Source organism: Parus major, chromosome 14, assembly GCF_001522545.3.
Source record: "Parus major isolate Abel chromosome 14, Parus_major1.1, whole genome shotgun sequence".
NCBI lineage: Eukaryota > Metazoa > Chordata > Aves > Passeriformes > Paridae > Parus > Parus major.
In genome coordinates this window covers 7,207,335-7,231,372 of record NC_031783.1, presented here as the reverse complement: position 1 = coordinate 7,231,372, position 24,038 = coordinate 7,207,335, and the positions used below count along the sequence as shown (strand labels likewise).

At 38.4% G+C, this 24,038-nt stretch overlaps 1 protein-coding gene across 2 annotated transcripts; it reads right to left on the bottom strand.

Annotated features, from left to right (window-relative positions):
* Window positions 1-820: 820 nt before the first annotated feature.
* Window positions 821-23,383, bottom strand: GSPT1 (G1 to S phase transition 1). Of its 2 annotated transcripts, XM_015642440.3 has the most exons (15): window positions 23,089-23,381; window positions 13,133-13,180; window positions 12,720-12,761; window positions 11,759-11,986; window positions 10,716-10,749; window positions 10,165-10,242; window positions 8,742-8,922; window positions 8,222-8,376; window positions 7,161-7,301; window positions 6,325-6,418; window positions 5,907-5,987; window positions 5,173-5,346; window positions 4,655-4,744; window positions 4,155-4,323; window positions 821-3,449 (listed from the first exon to the last, which is right to left on the bottom strand). In XM_015642440.3, the coding sequence occupies exons 3-15, from the start codon at window positions 12,739-12,741 to the stop codon at window positions 3,397-3,399; spliced, it is 1,500 nt and encodes a 499-aa protein (XP_015497926.3). In that variant the 5' UTR covers window positions 12,742-12,761; window positions 13,133-13,180; window positions 23,089-23,381; the 3' UTR covers window positions 821-3,396. The 2 variants fall into 2 exon arrangements, with proteins under 2 accessions (XP_015497926.3, XP_015497925.3); XM_015642439.3 differs by lacking the exon at window positions 821-3,449 and having other exon boundaries at window positions 3,683-4,323; window positions 23,089-23,383.
* Window positions 23,384-24,038: the final 655 nt, after the last annotated feature.

The following is a 24,038-nucleotide window of genomic DNA, read 5'->3' as shown; positions in this document are numbered from 1 at the left end:
CAGCCAGGAAATATCCCCATAGATAAACCTCCTTAAAACAGCTATTTTTCTTACAACACTATTACACCATCATCAATGGCTTGCTGTTCAGGAATACAATTTACTACCAGAGTAAGTGTTTCAGGAACTGGTGTTACCATGTTTGTGAATCAGTTCCTGATTGTCTGCTAAGATTCCAAGGTAGCTGGAATGGTTTCACATAGACAGTTGATGGCAATGTTACTCAACTGATCTCTGCACCCATTCCTCCAACTACTGTGCTTTACTTCTTGGAACTTGCAGAAACAAGGAATTATTTTCCTGCTGCCAAATAATTAGCACTTTAGCACATTCTGATTTATTTTTTTTTCATTTAATATTTGTTACATATACCAAGGTTTTCAGTTCAAGGACAAACAAGGTCTTAACTTATAGAATAATAACTTGTTTTTATAAGTTACATCATGGCTAAGCACTCAAGCCTACAAACTACACTACTAACTTTGGCCGACAATCAGAGAAAGATGTGCTCCTCATCAGTACCACACTGCAAATACCATTATACTGAGGAAAAAAAAACCACCCCAATCTCTCCTTTCTGCAGAAATACTCAGAGTTTTGCTCTGTGAGTTAGAGCTACGCCATGGGAATACCCTGCCAGTATCCCATGCAAGCAGTTACCCTGGTAGTGTTCTTAGGGGTGCTGTATCTTCAATCCAGCTTTTATTTTCTCTTTTTCCCCCCCCTTCCTTTCAACTGTTGTGGTTGCATATCTCCTTTATTTTTGTTTCATCTTCAAAGCAGCATACCACATTTTCACAAAAGGAAGTATTCAAAATGGTCATTTAAAAAAGTTTATTACATCAGTGAATCAGCAAATAGTATTTATTTCCAACAAAGCCACATTATCTTTTTTGTCTTCTTTCATCTAGACTTAGCTGTATTTAATAGTAGCAAAAATGGGACTATAAAATGTAGAATGGAGATGAAATGAAAAAGTTGAGATGTAATCTGAGGACTATTCAAATACAATGTACTTCCAGCTGTTCTACCCAAAATGCAGCCAATTTGTGTACATTTATGTCTTACATTTTCATGTATTTGCTATAGAATCCAAGTATTTTATGCCCAAATAAAAACCTCCTACAGGATAGGAATATCTTTAATTGCATAATGTGGATTCTGTTAGTGAATCTGTGATAATACAGCCTCTCCCTTTACAGACAAGGTGACATTAACTGGAATTATGGAAATGGTAATCTAATGCACTAGATGGCATGAGTAATGAAAATACTCAGACTTTCTATCTACTGATACTCCAATCCACCAGCTGATTCTTCAGTTTAATATTATATACTCAGTCCAGCCTCAAAATAATGAAGTTTTAAAATCCCACATTAAGTTTGCTCAACAGTGGAAAACTGATGCTGGAGCATCATTTAGTCTTCAGATACAGTTCAATGCCTTAAAAAAATTTTAAAGGACGTAACAATTTAGGAATCTAAGTATTCTCCAATAATGGTTTTTGGAAACTTCAAATCCATGAGCTTACTTCAAGAAAGCAGTCAGATATCAGGAAATCTTGTCAGTTCAGAATATGAACAAGACAGTAAGTTCCCCTGGCTTTTAATTTCTTCATTAGTTTAAGATCCAAGGAACAGTGGGTTTTGTTCACTTGGTAGAAAAAAAAAAGTTACTTTTTAAACTCTGATTTACCAAAAAAATAAAAGCCCAGAGATTTGCAGACATAATAAAATTTATTTAAATTCCATGCATTACGGTAGCTACAAGTGTAGTCATATGAAACTGAAGGACAATAACTTCTTCTGTCCATACAATGTAGCTGTAAGTGAAATGAATGGGAGTTCCACAGTTACAAAGAAACAAACAAAACAAACAAAAAAAAAATCCCAAAAAATGGTAGATCTGTTTCAGTTTTGAGTTTCAATTCAGATACAGTCACTGGACTGTAAACTTTTTGGGGAGAAGATGGGCTTACCAATTTTACAGCTGAGAATGTTTAATTTAAGATATTCTGAAGAAGATCAGAAGATACCTTTTAATAATTACTACTAATACTCTGAAAAATGAAAAAAATCCCTTAGCCTTCATCCTAATTGTTAGAATCAGGACAGCAATTGCAGACAGTCCATTTTCAAAGTGCAGCTAAATAGGGTTTTATTATGCAGCTCCTTCAAGTTGTACTGAGTAAGCTTTACTTTGAACCAGTTTTGCTTTAATTTCTCAAGTAAAACTTCACTGGTCCTCATAAGCTTACATTGCTTTTTGATATGCAAAAATTTACAGACTGTGCTTGATTCTGACCTCCCATATTTCAGTATGTGCAAAGTCTTAGGGATTTAAATAGTCTCTCCCTCTCAGTTCAGACTGATCTTTAAAACAGCAAGGATTATCCAGCCCTCTAAATTGAAGACAGGGTGAACTGAGTAATTTATGTAACTGGCACTTTTTAATTGGCCCAGTTCTCCCACAAAATGTAGCTCTTAGAAATACTAATAGGCACTATTGCCACAGATTTTCTTATTTTTGCAAGTTTCACTGATTTACTGGTTGTTAGCATTTTCTGCAGTTAAGAATTTAATAATGCTGAATTTTTATAAAGACACTATATGTAGTTCTAGCCTTCAAAATTGACTTCCTGTATCTAGTAGTGATGTTAAGTCAACCTAAATTTGCTGAAGATATTAACCAATGTAAAGCTAATGAAGGTGCCACATTTGCATGAAAGTTTTTTTAATTTTCAGAATGCATTCAAGAAATGGAAGGGGCAAACCTAATTGTTTTAATACAAACTTGGTTGAGTGCCCAATTGCCTCATTTAAAACTGTGTGTGGGGAGGCTGAGGAGTTTAGAAAAGTCCAAGTAACCAAGTATCTGGGTTACTGGGAAGTTAAAAAGCTAATGCAACTGTGTTACATCCAGATAAAAAACATTATTCAAAAGCAATTCCAATACCGAAAAAGATTTCAAATTGAATAGTTTATTAACATGGTAGTCATCTTTGTAACATGTGCACACACACTCGCACACTCTGAATGATCTGCCTGGAAAAAGATCTTAATATAGATGCTGGGGGAAATTAAACATTAAAAATCCTTTAGATTTTCATAATTATAGGCAATTATGTCCACATCACTTACAAAGCTATTGCCGAATCTTTCCAAGGAAGCAGAATTTGGGAGAAAAAAAAATTCTTTTTGGGAAAATTCAACAGTGGCATAGCAGAGCTCTCAATATGAGAAAGCTGACATAATGTGGACCTTTGCTGTGAAATTTGTCTTTGCAAAATATGGGGAGAAGTTTATCAATGGGCAGAAAATAAGACGGCGGTGTGAAGTAGGCTTTTGCTGAGTCGATTTTCCTCACAGTATTGTGCGGGGTCATTGAGAAAAATGCTTAGTCCTTCTCTGGAACCAGTTTCAGAACTTTTCCAATTGCAATGGTCTTACCTAAACCAAGAAGACAAACAGCAGAGTTATATTTACTGTGAAAGGAATGTAGATATCTCCAAGAACATGAAAACTTGCCCCAAAATACAGGCTCTCAAGTACTAGAAATGATAGAGAATAAATTATTATGTTGTAGCATTAGTGTATTTTAAAAGCATGATAAAATTTCAAAAATAGTAAGACTGCTATTCTGACAGCAAAGAACACAGTGTGGACTGTGGAAAACCTGCTTCTATGCTCACCTAAGGAGAAGGCATGGCAGAATCACTACCAGATCTGTTTAATGCATTTCAAATAATTTATTTTAAATGCATCCCACAAATCTGTGAGTTTTACCAGGGTGTGCATGTTAAAGCCCAACATACAAATCCCCACCTGATATTTTTCAACTTGAAGTAGTTAAACTATGGTATTCATATTGTAGGTGGGTGTTCCAGGACACATTAAAAAAACACTGCTGATTATTTTTCAAATCCAGTCTTTTGTTTCAGAACACATATTTCTGTACATAACTCAAATAAAACTGTCTCTCTGTTACTAGCAAGACCTTGCACAATGTCAACAATTTGCTTAGATTTACATTTTCATTGTTACCCAGAGAGTGATTTCCACTAGATAACAGCATTTTAATACCTCACTGCCATGCAGCTCCAAGTTCAAGTAAGTTTTTGCAGCAGTCAGTACCTGCTGCTGAAGCAGCCTTACCCTCATCCCTTAAAGTGAAGCGACCCATCTGAGGGAAATCTTTGAATGTCTCAAGGCAGATCGTTCCTGCTGTCCTTAAACGGGCAATGCAGACTTGATCTTGTTTCACAAAACGGGGCCGTGTCTTACTTTTCTCTCCTGTTTTTTTGTCTACCAAGCAGATTAAGGCCTGTATACAAGAAAAAAGAAATAGCCATGAGCACTAAAATAAGGGTTATTTTTCTTTACAAACAAACAGAATTCGTTTAAGAAAGAATATACCTACAAACAAATACATAAAGAGTGCATGATTTATTCAGTCATGTCGTACACCACTTTTTCAGAAGGTTTATGCTAACACTTAGAGCCATTTTTGTTTGTGTTAGGGCACAACCAAGAATTCCATTCAAGCCTGAAGCTTTGTTGTTTTAGTTGCTCTACAGATGTATGACATGACAGAACTCTTCATCCCAACAACTGGATTGTTTTATATTCACATCACAACTTAAAATGGCACTTACTGTTATCTCAACTTCTTCAATACAGGTGTGGATGTGCAGCACTGCATTATAACCTGGGCAGATAATGGATTTGTGCTCAATTATCACTATCTGTAAAACAATTCAAAATAAGTGCATTTTTCCTAATTTCAATTATAAAAGAACAGAGAATAATCAATGCAGAACTATATTAAAAAGTCAATTGAACAATATACACAAATTTTTGTCAAAGAGCCAACATTTATAAGTCACTAGTTTATTATATGAAAGTAAAGTAGAACTGGCTTGATGAGGTCTTGCTTTCACCATTATAAGTATCTAAAACTTCATTGAGAAGTTACATTCAAAACAACTTATATTTTAAAAACTCAAATTAATGATGCCAGTTTTAAGTATATGTGTTATTGCCCATTTAGACATATGGCATTGAATTAGAAATTTGAACTGAAACTTCAAACTACTAAAGTTTTTGATTTGGAAAAACATAAAATATTTCCATGGTTTTTACCCCTCTATACAATTAAATGTTGTTATTCTACCTGGGCGTCAAACGTGCGTCCAGAATGACAAAGGTTGTTGAGATCACAGAGAATAAATCCTGGAAGTATCTCTTCCTCTTCAATTCCCTTCAGTCTGATCTTTAGATTTTCACCTGGAGCTACTGAGTCAGTTTCTACATCATCAGAAAGGATTCCAAGAACTTCCACATTGTGCTTAAAGAAAATAAATATTTAGTTTTGCATTATGAATATTTTAATCTGGTATAAAATAATTGTAACATAACACTATTTCAAGAAATAATTCCATTACAGTTTAAGTTCATTATATTTGGTTCTGTCAAGCTTTGGAACATTTAAAATATTTGAATAATGAATTACTAATTCTTGAATTTTTTAAAAAAAGTTTTTTCTTTTTCAAGTATTTTTTCCCGTTTCCCTTTGGGGGAAAGAGGGAAAGAAATAAACGATTGAGCAGTATTAATCCATAGCAGGTAAAAGGCTTAGTGGGCCACCAGTACAAACATGAAATAAAACCCAGTTGAAGTGTGATGATTTGTAGTCCAGTAACTGGGTTTCCTAAGGCAGGAGAATCCAAGTTCTGACTGCTAAGAAGCTACACACACCCTCTGTGTCCCCAGAAACATCACCCCTGAAAACGTGAGAGCTTACTTGTGTTCAACAGAACATCTTCTGATTTAAAGTAATGAGTATCATTAAGAACCAAGCTCTTTTTTATGATAGTAGATTTTTAAAATATCTAAACCTTACCGTACCTTGTTTGGCATCATCACAAGCTGTTGTCCTTTGCAAATAGAGCCTGACTCCAGCTTCCCAAGGACCACAGTGCCCATGTCCTTCACAGAAAGAAATCATTACAGAGCAACTGAAAACATTTTCCTAAAGAGTCCACTCTATTTATGATTTACCTCTGAGTTTGATTACTTCACTCTATGAATATCTAGCACTGCTAGACTTAGTATTTTGGAAATTGTTCTCATGAAAGATTACAGATTTTAGGAGTTTCATATAATGCTAAAATTATTTACTTCCCCTTCCCTCCTCTATTCTACAGTTGGAAATGTAACACTACCGAAGAAAACAGATACTCTCTAAAAGTACAGTAAATAGTCCATTTACTGCTTTCTGAAAACAGCCTCTTTACTCTTTCTATGTTATTATTTTAATCTGTACCTTATATTTATCCACAATTGGCAGCCTGATTGGTCCATCAACTGAACGGTTGAAGTTTGGCAAATTATCCAGGTATGGAATAAATGGTAATCCACTAAAAGAGCAGAAGGAATTTGTTTCAATTTTGTGAGCACCCTTCCATTTAAAAAAATTACTCAGAATGGATAAATGCAGTCCAACTAAAGGAATCATTTTTATCTTGTCATTTAGAACAATAACCTCTAAGACAGCTTAAATCTATTATAACATCCCATCAGTAGTGTCCACTTTACCCCAACCAACATATTAATACCCAGGAAATGCATGTTTTTAAGTTACATTACAGGCATATTTTACACCAATTAATTATTCCTTTGAGACTCATGACAGATGTGTAATATATTCTTAGAAATACAAAACCATAAGCTAGGTCTAAATGTGATTTCCATTAATTCTTTTTAAAGTACACTGAAAAATATTGAAAAACATGACATCCACTGAGAGACATGGCTTGTCCCTAATTATAATACAGCTTCAAGCAAACTGTTCACATCAAACAATTACTTATTCTAGCAATGTCAGCTGTAGCATCACTGGCAAATTCAAGTGCTCATAAGGGACTGAACTCACACAGCCAAGGAACACTGCTAATATTTTACTAATAATCTTCTGAAGTTTGCAAATGCTTTTCACTGGCATGTTGCATGGCTGTGTTCTTATTGCTCTGGCTGTATTTCCTCAAGCACTTTGGCACACAACTACAACATACCACGCTCTGCTACCTCCCAGCTTCACTGAAGCATTTACTTTTATTTAAACATAGCAAATATTCAAGTTGCTCAATTTAAGATACATACATATACCAAGGACAGAATTCTGACTGTTCTTTAAGGTTTGCTCCAGTCAGTCCTGAGCAGGGCATGAAATGAATGTCCTTTTTGGGATTGAAGCCAACTTTCTTCAAAAATGGCACCAGTTTCTCTTTACATTCCTCATATCTATTAAAATGACAAGCAGATCAAGGTAAATTCCACTTATTCCAGCATAACATAATCCTGTGCTTTAAAAAACATGCAGACATTTCAGTTCCTTCAGCTAAGTTACTTTGTGAGCAGCAAGCAAGCCTAATGAAAATCTGGAGGCCTATTTGCATCTTCTCCCCAACCCTCCAGCACAGCTCGGTATTGTCTATTCCCCTCATTCCTCTGCTCCATAGAGCACTGTCACTGCTCTCCATACACTTCAATGACAGGGCCAGGGGAGCAGCAGCACAAGCTGGAACTGTTTAAAGCAAGAGATCCAGGCCAGCACAGCAGGACAGACCATGCAAACAACTCCTGAGGTCATGCTCCAGGCTGGCACTTCCGTGCTGCCTCTGTCTCCTCCAGTTTCTGGAGGTTTCATGCTATTTATTCCTGTCACACTGCCTCCTCTCAGTTTGGGGTGAATTCAGTAATGCCAAAAGGTTAGGGCGGGACCAAGACAGAGAACTGGGCGTGCCTTAGTGAGGCAGGCTGACATTCCAAGGTTGCACAGGCCCTCCTGGCTTCCACTAAAACTTCCACAATTCTGGGCAGAACACACAGCAGAGTTCTCTGACAATTCTTGACTCACTTCCTTTTTTAGACTCAGTATAAAGTTTCCAAGTCAACAATTCAACTATGCTAGAATGCATGGGTTTGTTAGATATGTCTGCATGGATCCAAGCAGTTGACAGTGAATGCTTGAGTAGAGAACTTCCAGCTTAATTGAGAGGCACTGTCCTAGACAGGTTTTCCTGCCAGTTTTATAACATCTGCCTTTAGTCCACCAGTCAATCATTCTTTCAGCAACAATGGGATACAAAAATTACTTTACCCAGGAATTATTTTATTGCAGTATCTGTCAATGAAGATTAGTTTTTTAATATTAAACTTACCTTTCATTACTCCAGTTTACAGTTGGATCATCCATTTTATTAATAAGAACTATTAAATGCTTTACACCTGCTGTTTTTGCTAACATGGCATGTTCTCTTGTTTGTCCACCTTTCTCAAATCCAGTTTCAAACTCTCCTTTTCTTGCAGAAATAACCTAATTAAAGATACATATTTTAATAAAAGTTCTACAATTCTCTCAACAGAACAATGAACAATACTGCCTTATTCAAAAAACTCTGGGTAGTCAGACCTAGTAAAAGCTTTCAAAATGCACTAGTATATCCTCAGTATTACCCATTAGTCTCTGCACTGACATGTATAAAAAAATCACATGACACCTGTGGACAGCTTTAAGAAGCTGTTAAATTACTCCAAAACTCACTCATCTCAGTAAACTTAACATTTAAAAATTCTGCTTGCTATAAGTAACCAAAAGAATAAAGAAGCAAACAGAAAAATAAAATTCAGAAGCTTAATTCCACAGTATATGCAAAATAAAACAATCTGATTTGTCCTTACCAGCACAGCAAGATCAGCTTGAGAAGCCCCACCAATCATATTTGGAACAAAGCTCTTGTGTCCAGGAGCATCTAAAATAGTGAAGTGTTTCTTCTCCGTTTCAAAATAGGCACGACCCACTTCTACTGTTTTACCTTTGTCTCGTTCTTCTTGGTTTGTGTCTAAGGCCCATGAAAGGTACCTAAAAAAATCCCAACCCAATTACTCTACTGTTGTATTAATTTTTATTAGATTTATATATAATATTTTACTCATAAGAGACCTTTTTTTTTGCTTAATTATTTTAACCACTTCAGCATTGCTTAACTTAAGTATTTCTAAGACCAACAGTGACTTTGTTTGAATTGTGTACAGTGAGCTGCAGAGCCCATTGCCTGCTCTCCTTCACGCACATACAAGGATTCAATTCTAAAAATTCTAATAAACAATTTTCATTTTCTAAGTTCTTCAGCTGTGATCTAACCTCAAGTAATTTAAGGTTTGCCTCAGTCTCAAAAACACCTCAGGATCCAATACAAAGCAAGTCTTCCTTCTCAGCATAATTAACAAAAACATTAGTTCTAATTTGCATATATCATTACTGAGAATTATTAATTCTCATTTATTTGCACATATTAAGCAGAAGTTAGCTATGAAATACATACCATCTTTATTCACACTATCTTTGATATTTTCATTATATCGACCTTTGTCCCCTCCTAATAATTTTTCCCACTGGCCACCAACAAGTTAGCTTCCAGTTACATAAACTGAAATTTCAAATAAAACCCCATTACTTAACTCCTTCAGGCTTTGTGAAAACTGGTGAATATAAAGAAGAAAAAAAATACTCTTACTAAGGATAAAAACGTGATAACTCCATTGAACTGGTTTAACTTAGCAATATTTTTCACCATTAACAGCAACTGGTAGACATCCTTAGCTTTTGTTTTGTAGTGACTGGCTAATGTCTGAAGACATGCTGCTTGGACGATGGTTGCTTGGTGAAAAGAGCTATGTCACCCTTTCTATTCCACTCTCTCACACGATTCAGTGAGTTCAGTTCAATGCCCTTCCCCTGAGGACTCCACCGTTGCTCTACCCTTAAGGAAGTCTTTAGCTGCTCCTTTTCCAGAGCCCTTTAAACCCCTATTATCCTCCAGCCAAAAAGAGAAAGGTTTCAAAAGGGAAATCAATTTTGCAGGAGTTATTTGAAGCAGAATTCAGGCTACTACTTGTGCTGTGTATACACACACTGCCCCCAAAACCCAACCGACCAAAAAACAGCAACAAAACTCAAACCAAACAAGAGGCACACAAAAAAAATCCACCCAGGACAAGAGCACCATCTTGCCTGAAGGAAGCCAGGGCTACTGGGACAGACTAAAACCAGTTTCATTGCAATAAAGGGCAAAGTGTGCTACTATCTTCACAAAGTTCATACCATGTTTCTCTGTTTTTTTCTTTAGCTTCTCTTTCATACTTTTCAAGTGTTCTTTTGTCAACCATTCCTGTCAAATACCTAAGAAGAGGGAAAATAAAAGTGCAATTTTACACAAAGTAGAAAGATATTTCCAAATAGTTAACTTACACAATCCCTAAAGATTATTATGATTGGGACATAAAGATATTAAATTTTTTTAAATCTTCACAGAAGGGCCAAAGTTTAACCAATGGCATAAATCAGTTTCAAACTGCATTTTAAAATACAAAGAAAAAGAGCCATGTTCTAAGAAAGGGATTAATTTTTAAAATTTGATAATGTTTGCTTTTGCACAGTTGTTTCTATTAAGTGAAAATCCTATAGCAATAACATTAATGCACGGGAATTAAGAAATTCCAAAGACAGTAAGTACCACAATTGTCAGGGATAGAAACATTCTGTTATAAAAGTATTAACATATGCTGGTCAAAGCCCCAAAGAAAATATTAATTTTAATTGATGTTTTTTAATTCACAAGAACAGGAAATCAAAAATTTCAAGAGTTTCCTTACATTATTTGTCCTCCAATAGTTGACTTGCCAGCATCTAAAAAAAAATTAATTCAAGTCATCAACAATTTACAATTCTAGAAACAGCAGACCATTACAAACTAAGTCATCCAGTTTATTTCCAAAGGATTTCTTTTTTTGAACCATAATCTAAATTTTTGGAAGCATCCTGCATCTTCCCTTGTTCCCATTATAATTTGTTGTCCATTAAATTACACCAAATTTTGAACATGCTGTTTTTATATATATAAATTCAGCATTATCCCTAACAAAAACCCCTCACCAAGCAGTGATCCAGCTAAAGCCAGGGTCAAGAGTGTGGGAAGCTCTAGCAAAATCCCCTTCCCCTACTTCCTTTATCCCTAACTTGTGTGGGCTGCTCTTCAATATTGGGATGTACCTCTGCCCTCAGCCCTTTTACTTTGTGTGACTCCATTCTGAATTTACCCAAGGACTAAATTACAGTACTTTTAAGGTGATAGGTAACTATAGAAATGAAAAGACAGAATTTACTATATAACTTGTGATTCAATAATTCTTCTCTAGTTCTGACACCACCCAAGTTTTTATGAAGCTCATTGAAACTATTAAGTGAAGATATTTTGCTATAAATGCTTCTTTTAACTATGAATTATTCTAATCTATTGTTGTAACCCTACAAATCCTAGTACTTAGAATAGTAATTTTTGAATCTAATAGCAAGAACCCTTTTTATTTAAAATAAGCAGCAAAGAAGCACAATTTTCTGATTTTTTTCTTTAGATCATAAACACAGATGTGTCACTTCAGCACTCAACAGGAGCAGGTACTTGAGAAATCATGAACACAGGTACTGCTGTGTCCAAGAGAACACACTCTAACCTTAGCACTCTACCCCTGAAAGACCTTTAAATTTTTCATTTTCCAGAGCAGCTTTGTTAGAACGAATGCTCCTATGAGCCTCAAGACATGGAGAATACAAAGAATAGCATTAATTTCTAATCCTCTGAGTTCTAGATAATACACAACAGACAGATCCAATTACTTCACTTTCACTTACAACTTACCTACATGTCCAATGAATACTACATTTACGTGCTCTTTTTTAGGAGCACCTGGAGGTGCTACAACAGATTTCGGTTTTGGTATTTCCTCCTCCTCTTCCATCATTTCCTGAGCGCTCTCTTCAGAAGGCCCCGCATCCCCTGCAGGACCACCTCCTAGCTCTGCTTCACTGGGTTCTTCTTTGTGGTCCCATGACTCTTCTGGGGACATTTCTGTCTCTCCATTTTCCACTAAAAATGAATCAATTAGATATATTCAAATAGATAAGGAAATTAAAAAGAATTACCTTGGGGAAAAGTCCCTGCCCTAAAGGTGCAATCACAAGGTTTTTACTACCAGGTCTGTTAACATTTTCCTATAGAAAAAGGGACAACTGCTGCTTGTTTCTGAAATTAATAGTAAGAGCTTTCAAGCTAGTTTGTGTGCTGACAAAAAATCTAGGATACAGAAAGTTTTGTTTTAACAAGCCAACAACTTCACATAGAAAAAGCTAATATAAGATCCACTCAGACCAGCACAGTAACCTGAATCCACAGACACACACTACCAAATGTCTAGAAAGCAAAGGAGAGGGATTATAGTTTAAGTTCACTCATAAGCCATATAAAAACAATGAGAAAGATACAATTTCCATGTTCTGATTGTTCACATTGCTGACCACTTTAAAGTTTTTTGCTACTCACCATTCCACACATGTTAATGAGGCTATTTTGTAGTATGAAATTATTTTTTTAATAAATCACAGATCATTTTAAAATGTCCAAGTAATCCAATTGCAGCTTTCAATGCATACTAGTGTTCAATTACCTCTTTCCTCATCCAAGTATAAAGATACAACAATAACCACTAAGGACTATTTGTAAGTGTAATGGCTCTACTATTTTGTTTGCAGTGGTTCAGTAAAAGCACTGCAGTAGTACATTATAGTACTATCATAGTGAAAAGGAACAATTCTCATCTTACCAACAGATTCTGAAATTTCCATGTTAACAGCAGCATTTGAACCTAGGAGGAAAAGAAGGGGGAAAAAATAATCATTGAAGACACATATTCACCATGACAGTAATCAAGAACAAAGAAAACTGAATGACTAATTTAATAAAAGGATAGTTCAGATGTTTTGGCGCTTGCCAAAACTTTTCAATATACAGGTTCATTTTGAAAATTCTGCTTCACGCTAGTTTTATGATCTTCCATAATGCACTTTATGAGCCTTTCTCAACTGCCTATAAAACTAAATAACTACAGATAATCACATTGCCTTACAAGAGTAGTATGAGGATAATGAAGATTGGAAAAGGTTCATAGAGATTTAAAAGAGATTATTTGCAGTATTTTTAAAAAAATCATGTTATGAAGATCACAAAAACAACTACCTTCACAAGAGGCTGTCTGCTCCTCTGGAGAAGGCTCTACAGGTGCACCTGCAGAGAAAAAAAGTTTATCTTTTAAAATGCTGTGACCAATTTCCAAACTTTGCCAAGAAAGACCATCTCCCAACTTGATTGCAAGAAGTGTATGGAAAGAATAACTTCCCTCCCCACCAAGTAGTACTAAACACAGCCTCCAAGTGCAAATACTTCTAAAGAATACTGCCTAAACATGGTGAAAAGAATATACCACTTCTAAAAACACATTTTCTCCCTCTGCATGGAAAGATACACTTAAAGCAAGCAATTTTCCTATACATAGTATTTTACCTGCCCATCTTTTTTGAGCACACTGGCTATGCTGGCTATCGGTAAGTGTTAGTGTCTAACTGGTGTTTAAAAACATCAAAGCAGTTTCATTGTATCCAAAGAAACAATGTGGTGTCACAACTGCAGGGAAAGGGGCTGCCAGCTGCTGCTTACAGCCATGTCTACACTGCTCTTGTGCCTCACTTCCACTAAATGTTGAGTAGAAAATAGAAACAAGCTATTAAAAACAAATTCTTAACATCTTCTGTAGTTATTATGGTCAAGAGATATAAAGTCATTCAGATATCTGGTATGTTTGCCAGTCCTCTTAAACACCACAGCACAGTCCCATTATGTGGAAGGCAATCTCATCGGTCACATGCATCTATCAAAGCCACAAGTATGGTTTTTTTGGATAAATTACTCAACCCTCTCATGCACTAAACCATGCCACTACATTTTATGCCAAGGTGTAACTAATTATTAAACCTACTAGGAGTGATACACTCCAATTAACACACCACTCAGTGTTTTGGGATGTTATGTCACATGATCAAGGCCTTCTATAACTATCCCTAAAACCTTAACCTATTTAGTTTTCTCTTGGTATAAGTTCGGCTTCATAATGCTTTGAAACAAGTTCACTATCTTTATTTTTCAGCCACATACAAAATTCATACCCTCTGTTTAGCTGTACTCTATCTCTCCTTCAACTGAATTCTAAACACAGATCTTAAAGCATCACTTGCTCTATACGCATGATGGGACCTAAAGATGAAACAAATCCCCTCAAAAGAACAAAACCACACAGAGAAGGACCCTATTCTAAGCCTCTTTGCTTTCGCACTGTTTGCGTATTTGCTGCAGACTTCTCTAAAGTGGAGCAGCGCCGGGAGAGCTGGCAGGGGGCCAGAGGACAGGGCTTTGCAGGCAGGGTGAATGTGGGTCACAGCACAACATCCAGTGGCCAGCAGCAAGCCAGGGAGGGGGCACTGCAATGCCCAGCTGAAACCATTCCCTGCACTCCTGTGTTGGATCAGACATGAGCTACACTCCCAAAAACAAATCAACCAGATAATAAGAGAATGATTTAATATAGTCAGTAAAAGCATAGGAATAGAATACCCTTAGACCCTTTTAAAGAAATGATCTATCACTGCCATTTGGCAGCTGGAAAAGACTCAAATCAGCCCATTTTTGAGTGTGGTAAGCAGGTGGCACAAAATCTAGATATGAACCTAAAGCCTCCATTTTGTAGCACATCAGAAGATTGTTGGCTATTTCACACATACTGTGGTTGGGATGCATAAGTATTTTAATTACAAGATTATTTCAACAAGCTTTTGATTTCACTCCAGAAGTCTGTCTATAATGAAAAATGTATCAAATGGCAGTATTAATGCACTTGCCTTGAAACAGGAGTTTTACAAGTGGTTGGAGAGCTAGTTAATTTCTTAGAAATATATTGTCAATCAACAGCATTTATATAAACTCAGTTTTTACTTTCTGGTCCATAATACAGCAGGTATGCATACAGGAAAAAAGTTTCTTCACAACTAACAAAGAGGAAGTAGGAAAAAAAGGTCCCTCTGTACATTTTGTACAGGTCTAGCACATGGGAGTCAATAAGATAGTTTGTGCATGGATGCTAAAGAGTACTAATACCACACAACTGGGGGGCAACAGATATTCAGCAATAACCACAGCCATTTATTACACTCTGGTCACTTTGGTACAGAAGTGGTAGACATGCTTTGGAAGAGGACACTGAATTATATGAAACATATACTGTTTCTTCAAATTAGAAATAAAACCACTCACTAAAAAAAATTGTTAAGAAACCAAGTAAATAAATAAAAAACCCCTTAATTTCAAAACTAACATGCTCTAAGTGACAAAAATAAACACTCTCCACAGTAATTTTTTACTTTTGTTAAACAATTTCAGGTTATGTCAGACACTGCTACATTTCAGACAAAGGGTCAGATTTACCACTGACACATGTGGAAGTGAACAGATTGCCTGAAATGTGCCTTAATACCATCACCTGAAAAGGACAAAATCCTACTGCTTCCTTAGACCACAGGGCTGCTGCATTTTGGTCTGTCACATCCTCTCACTTGTGAGATCATTCAGACAGGAATCTTTCACATGAGAGGGATTCAAAACACACTTTGGAGGAAGTCTGGTTTTAAAGTCAGCACATGCCTTAAGCAACACCAATTTTTTAATGCCTCAAATTATTGGATTTACACATGATAAGCAACTGTTGGATTTTACACCTAACCATACTCCATCTCTCCTTGCCCTAAGTCAAGAACTGCTGTTGCAACCTTATCCGGTATTATATGGAGTGAGTGGTTTATCTTTAATCCTGCTCAACATCAGACCCTTAGGACATTTTTTGGAATATCTTTATTGTCAATGCCAAAGGCAAAAATGAATACAGATGTTGCATTTATCTACTGGTGCCATCAGACAATGACATTACGGAATTCAGAGTCTTGTCTGGAAAAGGTAATTGTGGGAATTTTTAAATATAAAATTCACTGGAAGAGTATGCACACTACCAATACAGAGGCCAAAATTGCACAACTTGTAAAACATGGTGACTGATCTCTTTAAAATACATCTCATGTCCTAAAGAATCCACTCTGCCTACTTCATACACATAGCATTCTACTACAGCTGATGAGTTGCATATCACACCAAGTTTTGTACTTGTTTGCATTTTTGTTGTACAATAACCAAAGCTGCACAGGTACAACGGATTCTAAGTTATCCAATCTCCGAAAATATTGCTTTAAAAGACTGTAAGCCAGGAACTCTGCAGCATTAACATATTAGAATGCTTGTAGATAAATAATAGAAAATTGTTTCTAAATTAAAATTCTATTAGAATTTAGGAACTTTTTCATATATAGAACAGATACAGCTGGCAAAGTAGAAATCAATAGTAGAACAGTGCTTAAAACACAGTATTAAAGTCAAACTCAACTGTTAAGCAGTAGTGACAATCTCCATCTTTTCACAACCTCAGTTTACCAGATGCACAGAAAAAGCTGATACAGGCTGCTACACAAAAGTAAGAACTGCCCAGTGGTTAACTGGTTAATTCCTCAGCAGCAATTACCTGAACCAATAATGCAAAAGCCTTCACAGAATTGATGAGAGGCAGACATTTAGTGCAATACCAGCAGCACTCACAGCTCCAGCCCTCCTGCTCTGCCGCTGGAGTGATAAGAACCCAGACAAGACTGGAACCTGACAACTGAGGTAGACTACAGAGTTAATGAAACTGCACCACACAGCAAAGAGATAAAAAAGAAAAAAAAGAGTAAAAAAATAAAAAAGGCAAATTCAGCCGGAGATAAACATCTTATCTACAAAACTTAGATGCCTGTATAGTGAATTTGTTATTGCTTCTCTAATACAGGCATCAAGTTTCTTCACGGGAATTCCTGAAGAGTGAAGAAACACATGACACCACCTTAGGATTCCCATCTCCTTTTTGTATGTGTAATTCCAATACCTAAATTCAGCACACATTTACACAATAGTCATACAGTCTCAACAGTTTTCATGCATTACATAACAGATGTTTGCCCCCCCCCCTTTTTTTAAAATGAAAGCATAAAGACAATTACAGCAGAGTAAAAAAATAAAAGTCTGCATCAAACACACACAGCGTGAAAAGCAGAATGAAAGAAACCCCAAGAGATTCTTAGATAACAACAACACACAAAGATTACATCAAGCACAAATAAGTGCTACAGCTAAACAAAGTGTTTTATATTCAATAGTTAGAAATGTACAGAAAGAAAAGGTTTTCAGGAGTTCACTGTAAGGCAGTTGTTTTGAAAGTTAAACCCAAAATTATGTTATTCTCCTCTCTGCCCTGCTTTATAGCCTATTCCCCAGCTTCACCAGTGGACACACCGGTTTTTAAAATGCACCAAATCAAGAGCAGCTCTGACTCTGTAAAATTCACCAAAAAAAAAAATTAGCACTTGTTTCATATCCACAGAATTTTATTACATGTTAGCTTAGTAAAAGACCCACCTTCTTCCTTCCCCAGGGAGGACACACCTTAAGTTTATCTTATCTAAACCTGACATGCTTCTTAACAACTAAGTTTAAGAAAGCTTATGGGGATTTTCAGGGAATATACTAAAACCCTCTTCTGCTTAACGCCTAGTATTTGTGCTCAGTTGATCACTTGATTTTTAAGACAGATACTCAAGAAACCAAGCTCAGTATTTCAACACTTCAGGATTCCACTCTGTCAAAGACCTCATAACCCAGTATCTTTAGTATAACCCATATTTTTAGTATTGCATCACCTGTTCTAAACTAACTTCTGCATTGAAATACAATCACTGTCATCTTCCCATAGACCTCTTCAAAACACAGTCATTAATTTAATGGACTAAATTATGACTGCTTTATTTCTTCATAATAAAAAACACAAAACCATCTTTCTATCTTGGCTTGTTACAATCATCTGCTTCTTTTGCTTGCATATCTCTCATCACAAAACAGAAGAAAAATGCCAGAATTCCTTAAGTGGAACTATGTAACCAGATTATAAATAGAATCCAAGAATTATCCCAATTTATTTTTGTTTTCATTTTGAGAGAGCAATCAAGTTTTAAGATAACATCATGCTTTCAAACCCATTCATGCAGTAGCCCAAAGCAGAGTGCCAAACACATGGTCAGCAGCCTGTAGCCCCAAGACAGTTCATGCAGTGCACAGCTGACTCCCAGGGGTTTGTGTGGCTTTTACTGGAGTCATGCAAGGCCACGAGGGTGATGAATTATTCTAACAGGAGCAACACAATCCTGGCCACCTTCCTGGGGACACTTTAGATGTAGATAAAGGACATCTGTGTAACACATTGGCACCCTGAGTGCATCACACAGGTATTTTGTATCTGATCACCTGCCAGTGCCAAGACGTCCAGCCTTTCTCTGCACTGACTGTTTTAAAAGTGGTTGTGCAGCTCATCTGTCTAGAGAAGCTGATCCAGAATACTGCTCTAGATAGTCAAGTGCCAACTCAAATCAAGATTTTCAGATAAGAAGAATTTATCCCATATACTGGCTCTGACAATACAACCCTGATTTGCTGCCATGTGAGCAGTTCAAGTTTGCAGTTCTGAAGGATTAATAGTAGCACTACCAACACCAGTGAGGAAATCATCAGCACATGGCTGTTCCAAGGCCGACAAGAACAATCATGTAACCCCTTCAACACAACAGCTTCTTGAATTGTGGGCTATTAGTCTTAGACAAGTCTTTCTCAGCAAGTTCACATGCAAAGTGAACAACTGTAGACAACTGCGATGTTGAAGAGTCTCAGAGTGTAAAATGAGATAACAGACTGTGGGGAACACAGTGGTACAGATAACTCATCATCCTGCTCTGGAAAGTACAGGTTTCAGAACTGAAGTAGAAGACACTGAAACTCCACCTCTTGTGTTTGACTGACACATGGATGTCCCAGCTGCTACAAGGTCAGAAAAAATGAGGGCAGGGAAAAGCAGGAAGAAAAATGCTATATCAGTTTATTTACAGCACTTGAAGGCTGAGGATGTCCAGCTGCTTGAATTCAACTGTTTCAGAAATGACTACTGCAGGCAAGTGAGGATATTTAGGGAGAGAAGCAAACAGGGGCACTGAATCCTAAGCCAGATGTTTGCTTGGCTCAGGATTGTAGGTGCAAGTGGTTTAAACTGTAGCCATTAGCAAAGACATTTAGAAATTCTTTTGAAGTGGTCAAGAGAACTACCAAATTAAACAGTAGCCCTAATGCCTCAAAAAGGACAAATGCTCTTTCCTTACACCAGCTGCTGTGTGTCACACTTTTTATTCTTACTACTTTCATACTAATGATGCTTTTTCTCTTGCTACTACCACTGCATACTTCAAATCAGTGAACAATTCAGGTTGGAAGGGATCCCAGGAGTTCGGTAGTTTAGTCTCCTGCTCCAAGCATAATCAAGAGTGAATACTTAAAAATTATTTCTGAAAAGAAAAACTAACACAAAATATAGTAAAGACCATACAAGGAAGCTGTGATAAATTCTACCAAGAATCCTGTGAGTATTCAAGAACTATGACAAAAATTGAACCACAAAAATGCAGATTGATGCTGCATTTTCAGAAATGTTTTGATTCTCTCCTACCCAGTTAAAAAAAAAAAATAGAAATCTTATTAATTGGGCATTGGTGTTAACTATTCCCTCTGAACCATTGCTTGAAACAGAAACAAAGAAAAAGCTACCCAAATGTAATTATCTCCTATATACAACTACAAAATTAATAAAACAGAGTACAAAAAGAAGTCATAGAAACTAAAGAAGAGTGAAGTTGCAAGGCACAGTTGTGACCATGTACATTTAGAGGCCTTAACACAATCTGCTGTCATTTCATCAAGTATCACACCTGGCCTTAATTCAGTTGAGCTTGTTAGTCCAGCAATTGCTAGAGAGTCTCCCCAGTACAACAGGTCTGTGACACCCTCCCAATTCACCTGTCACATAATTGTGCTGCAGCCATGGCTGTGACAGACAGAAAACAAAAAAGTCTTCATTTCACATTTCCATCAGAATCCAACAAAGACAGATTTTACATGAACGAGTTTCACTTGGATATAATTTGATAAAAGCAAGTGCTGACGGCTACAACATTTAGAACATACTGGTTTTAGTATATTCCTTAGATTCAATAATATAAATAATATGCTTTTCCCATATAATCCAATGATAGTTTCAGAATTGTTTAGGAATTAAATTATCTCTGAGGAGAAGTTATATTGGTGGTAAACATCAGTCAGCTTTCTTCCTAATATACAATTTCCAATCAAAAGAAAGCAAGTGTAAACCAGTTTTAAAGTAAGCTATTAGGAATGCAGGTCTCAGGAGTCTCAGTTTTAGAAAGTTGTCTTCTTACTCCATAAATGGCTTCTGAGAGTGCTCCTTCTGTGCTCTAAACATAAATTACAGGAATTTTATTCAAATTACTAGAAACATTAAGTTAGTGTGCATGAAAGGAAACACTGTAACACACTGCAGCCACACAATGGAATCAATCCTGTGGAATTTTTTATATGCCATGCTGCTACTACACACTTATCCTGATCTATAATGGCCTTTGAATTACTAAGGAATTATGACTTGAACAAAACCTCACCAAGAGAAAGTTCCAAGAAGAAAAAAGCATTACTAGAACCTAACTTTAGGCCACTGAAATTCCCAAAGTGACAGCCAACTTTTTAGATTTCTTCAGGTTTCGATTAATCAACCCTAATTTAGGTTCTTCCCCACTACAAACCATGTAATGAAGAATGAGTGTCACAGAGCACCTAATTCCCTATGTGAACAAAAGCAAACTGGGTTGCTGAAAAGTAACCTATTCAGCACCATTGTCTAATCACATGTTGTTCTGACTTATTTCCAGAGCAAGCTCCACCTAGTTCTTCCAGCCAGGAAAGTAGTTGTCACCTTATACAAACATCTGCAAGGAGAAGACTGTCAATTACCTTCTGTAACCAAGCACATCGGAACTGGAGGAGTACCTAACAAGCACAATATTCCAGTTAGGAAAGAAATTGTATTTTTTTTAACTGCAGATTTTTGTCTGCCTAATCTTAGGGATATTGAAGCTACTTAGAGAAACTCGAAATCCTAAACATTAAAGAAGATAATAAAGAAGCAATCAAGGTGAATTCAAACCAGGTAGATTATAGCACCATGTAGGAAATGCACTCAGCAATGCAGACACAAAGCAAAGCTATCCTGATGACTCCAGATGATCAGGCAGCTTTCAAGTTATCCCTAATATCTGGAAAGAAAATGCTCATCACAGGCCACAGAAGTAGCAAAAGAGTGGAGAAAAGGAGAACGAAGAAATAATGAGTAGGTGAAGAGATGTAGTTTAAATTCCTACAAAAAAAAAATTAAATACAAAAAAACTTAGATGAAACCTTACAAAAGCAGCCAGGAGAAAAAAAAAAATCAAAATTATTCTAATAATATTCAAAACACTAGGAAAGCTTTCAGTCATAGTATTGATTACATAGTTAGAAAACCCCAAACCTTGGATTCAGATTGGAATATTTGCAAAATACAAGAATGGATTTTGAAGATTAGTCAAAGGTGCACCAAAAGTTCTTCACAGCCCCAAGCTACCCAGTCTACCTTTACATCTGAGAACTTTAATGTATATATTTATTCTAAATGGAATTCAAGAGTCTGTTCATGGCTTCTCTGAAGTTTATTTTAACGCACTTAGACACTGCTTGCCTGCACAGTACATGAGCTACAGCTTCTGCTAAAAATCAGGAGTGCTGAAAAGCTGTAGAGAACACATAATCTAACCTAAGGAACAGATTAATATTTTGTTACAAAAATATTAAAGAGTCATATATAAAAGTTATATATTTTAGTTGTTAACAACTATTAACTTTAGATACTAGGGAGATTAAAACCAATTAATATATTAAGACAAAACACGATAAATAATAAGCCACAACCAATAGGAAATCATGCCAAACATAAACCAACAAGTAGTATCTTTAGTGAAACTAAAATACTAGATAACTACCTGAAACACTAGCTTGTTTCATACTACACCAATAGAGATAGAAAAAATTATAGGAAAAGTTAGGAAGTCCCAAACTCCTTAGCTACAGAAGTAACATTAAAACACTACCACAAAGTTAAGCAACATGTCTGATGTTTGCAAGAACCTTCAGTTTGGAGCTGGAAATGAAAAAGTAGCTTTCCTTTAATTTCCCATATGCTAAGTACATCTAGTATAAACACTGGCTGCGTACACAAAGATCATTTGAAATTAAAAGCAGGGTAAATTTCAGGTTATTCCATTAGCTGAGGCCAGCTGGACAAAACTCCTCTCCCTACTAATCCTTTATCGGCATTATGTTAGGAAAAAAAAATAAATTACTTGATATAATCTTCAGAAAGGCATTTAAGATACATCTGAGCCACTGGTGGCCGAAGCAGTGCTTTTCTTCCAGGCAACACTAAATTTATTACCTCCAAAATCTTGGACAACTCCTAGAGTATTATATATTACATATGTTACATATATTATATTTATTTTATATATTATAGTAAGAGCTGAGCTATGTGGTTTTTTCTCATCGTGGGTGACCCTTTGCGAACAAAGGTCCCAGCGAAACGCACTGGGGATCCACAGGGAGCCCGAACACCCCAGTTCCTGCTGCTCCCTGGGCAGAGCACAGCCCGCAGAGCCCCGCAAGCCGCGGCCTCACCCCGCCGGGGCCCCCACGAACTCGGGGGCTGCCTCGGGCGCCGGCAGCGGCTCCCCTGCGGTGCTGCGCGCCCCCGCCGCCCCTTCCCAGCCCCTCTCTGCGCAGGGCTCCCCCGGCCGTGCCCCTCCCGCCGGGGAGACCCTCTGGCGGTTCGGACCCTGCTCCCGCTCCGGGCCGTGCCTCCCACGCCCCTGACCCCCGGGCCGCCCCCCAGTCCGACCCGGCTCTTCGCCCGCCCCGCGTGGCCCTTTCCCGGCCGCCGCGGGCCCGGCACCCTCGCCCCGCGCCCTCCCAACATGGCCCCCATCCCTCCCTGCCTCCCTCGCCCTCCGCGGTGCCGGCCCCGCGGTTACCGAGCGGCGGCGGCGGCGGGAGGCCGGGCGGGGGCGAGGGCGGCGGCAGGCCGGGCGCCGGGCCGCCCCGCAGGAAGGACGGCACGAACTCGGCGGCGTGGACGTTGGGCACGAAGGGCTTGGCGTTGACGTTCAGCTGCCGGCTGAAGGCCGCCCCGAGCAGCTCCTGCTGCGCCTCGGCCTCCGCGGCTGGCGGGGCGCAGCCCGGGCCGGCGCCGCTGCCCGGCTCGATGTCCGCCTGGTCCCAGCAGTCGGGAGCCGAGTCGCTACTGCTCCCGCTGCCGCTCCCGTTCGCCTCCATTTTGTTGCGGCCCCACAAGGCTCCGCGGCCCCGAAGCGTCTCCCGGGTGAAGGGGGAGCCGGCGGCGGCACCGACTCAGCACTCGCTCCGCCGATTCCGCGTGTGCTCCGCCGCCCCGACGCGAGCGCAGTGTGGCCTCTCAGGCTGCCGTACCGTCTCCCGGCAGCCTCTCCTACCGCCATAGTAGTAGTTTTTATCTCCCCCAGCCTTCCTCCCTTCGCACGTCCGAGGCGCGACGCAAGAACTACAATACCCGTCATACCCCGCGCACGCACCCGCGGCCCGCCTCCCGAGGACAGACGGGAAATGGAGTTGCCTGCGTTCCTTGCGCATTCAGGAACTGCAACTCCCGGCGGCGCCCGCGCGCGCCGTGCGTCCCTGCCAGCCCCGCCTCTTTTTCCAGGGGGATGCGGGACACGGAGTTGGCGCGAACGCCTCAGGCGGGACCGGAACCGCTCGGGTCGGTGCCCAGCGGTGCCAAATCACAGCGAACCCGTCCTGGAGAGCAGAGGTGCAGAGGGACAGGGCAGAGGTGGCAGCAGAGCTCCCGGGGAAGCTGTGGGAGCACACGCCCTCCTGCGGGATGCCAGAGGGCTGTACCTGTCCAGCCAGAAGTGAACAGGATGCATGGAAAGTTCCAGTATTGGTA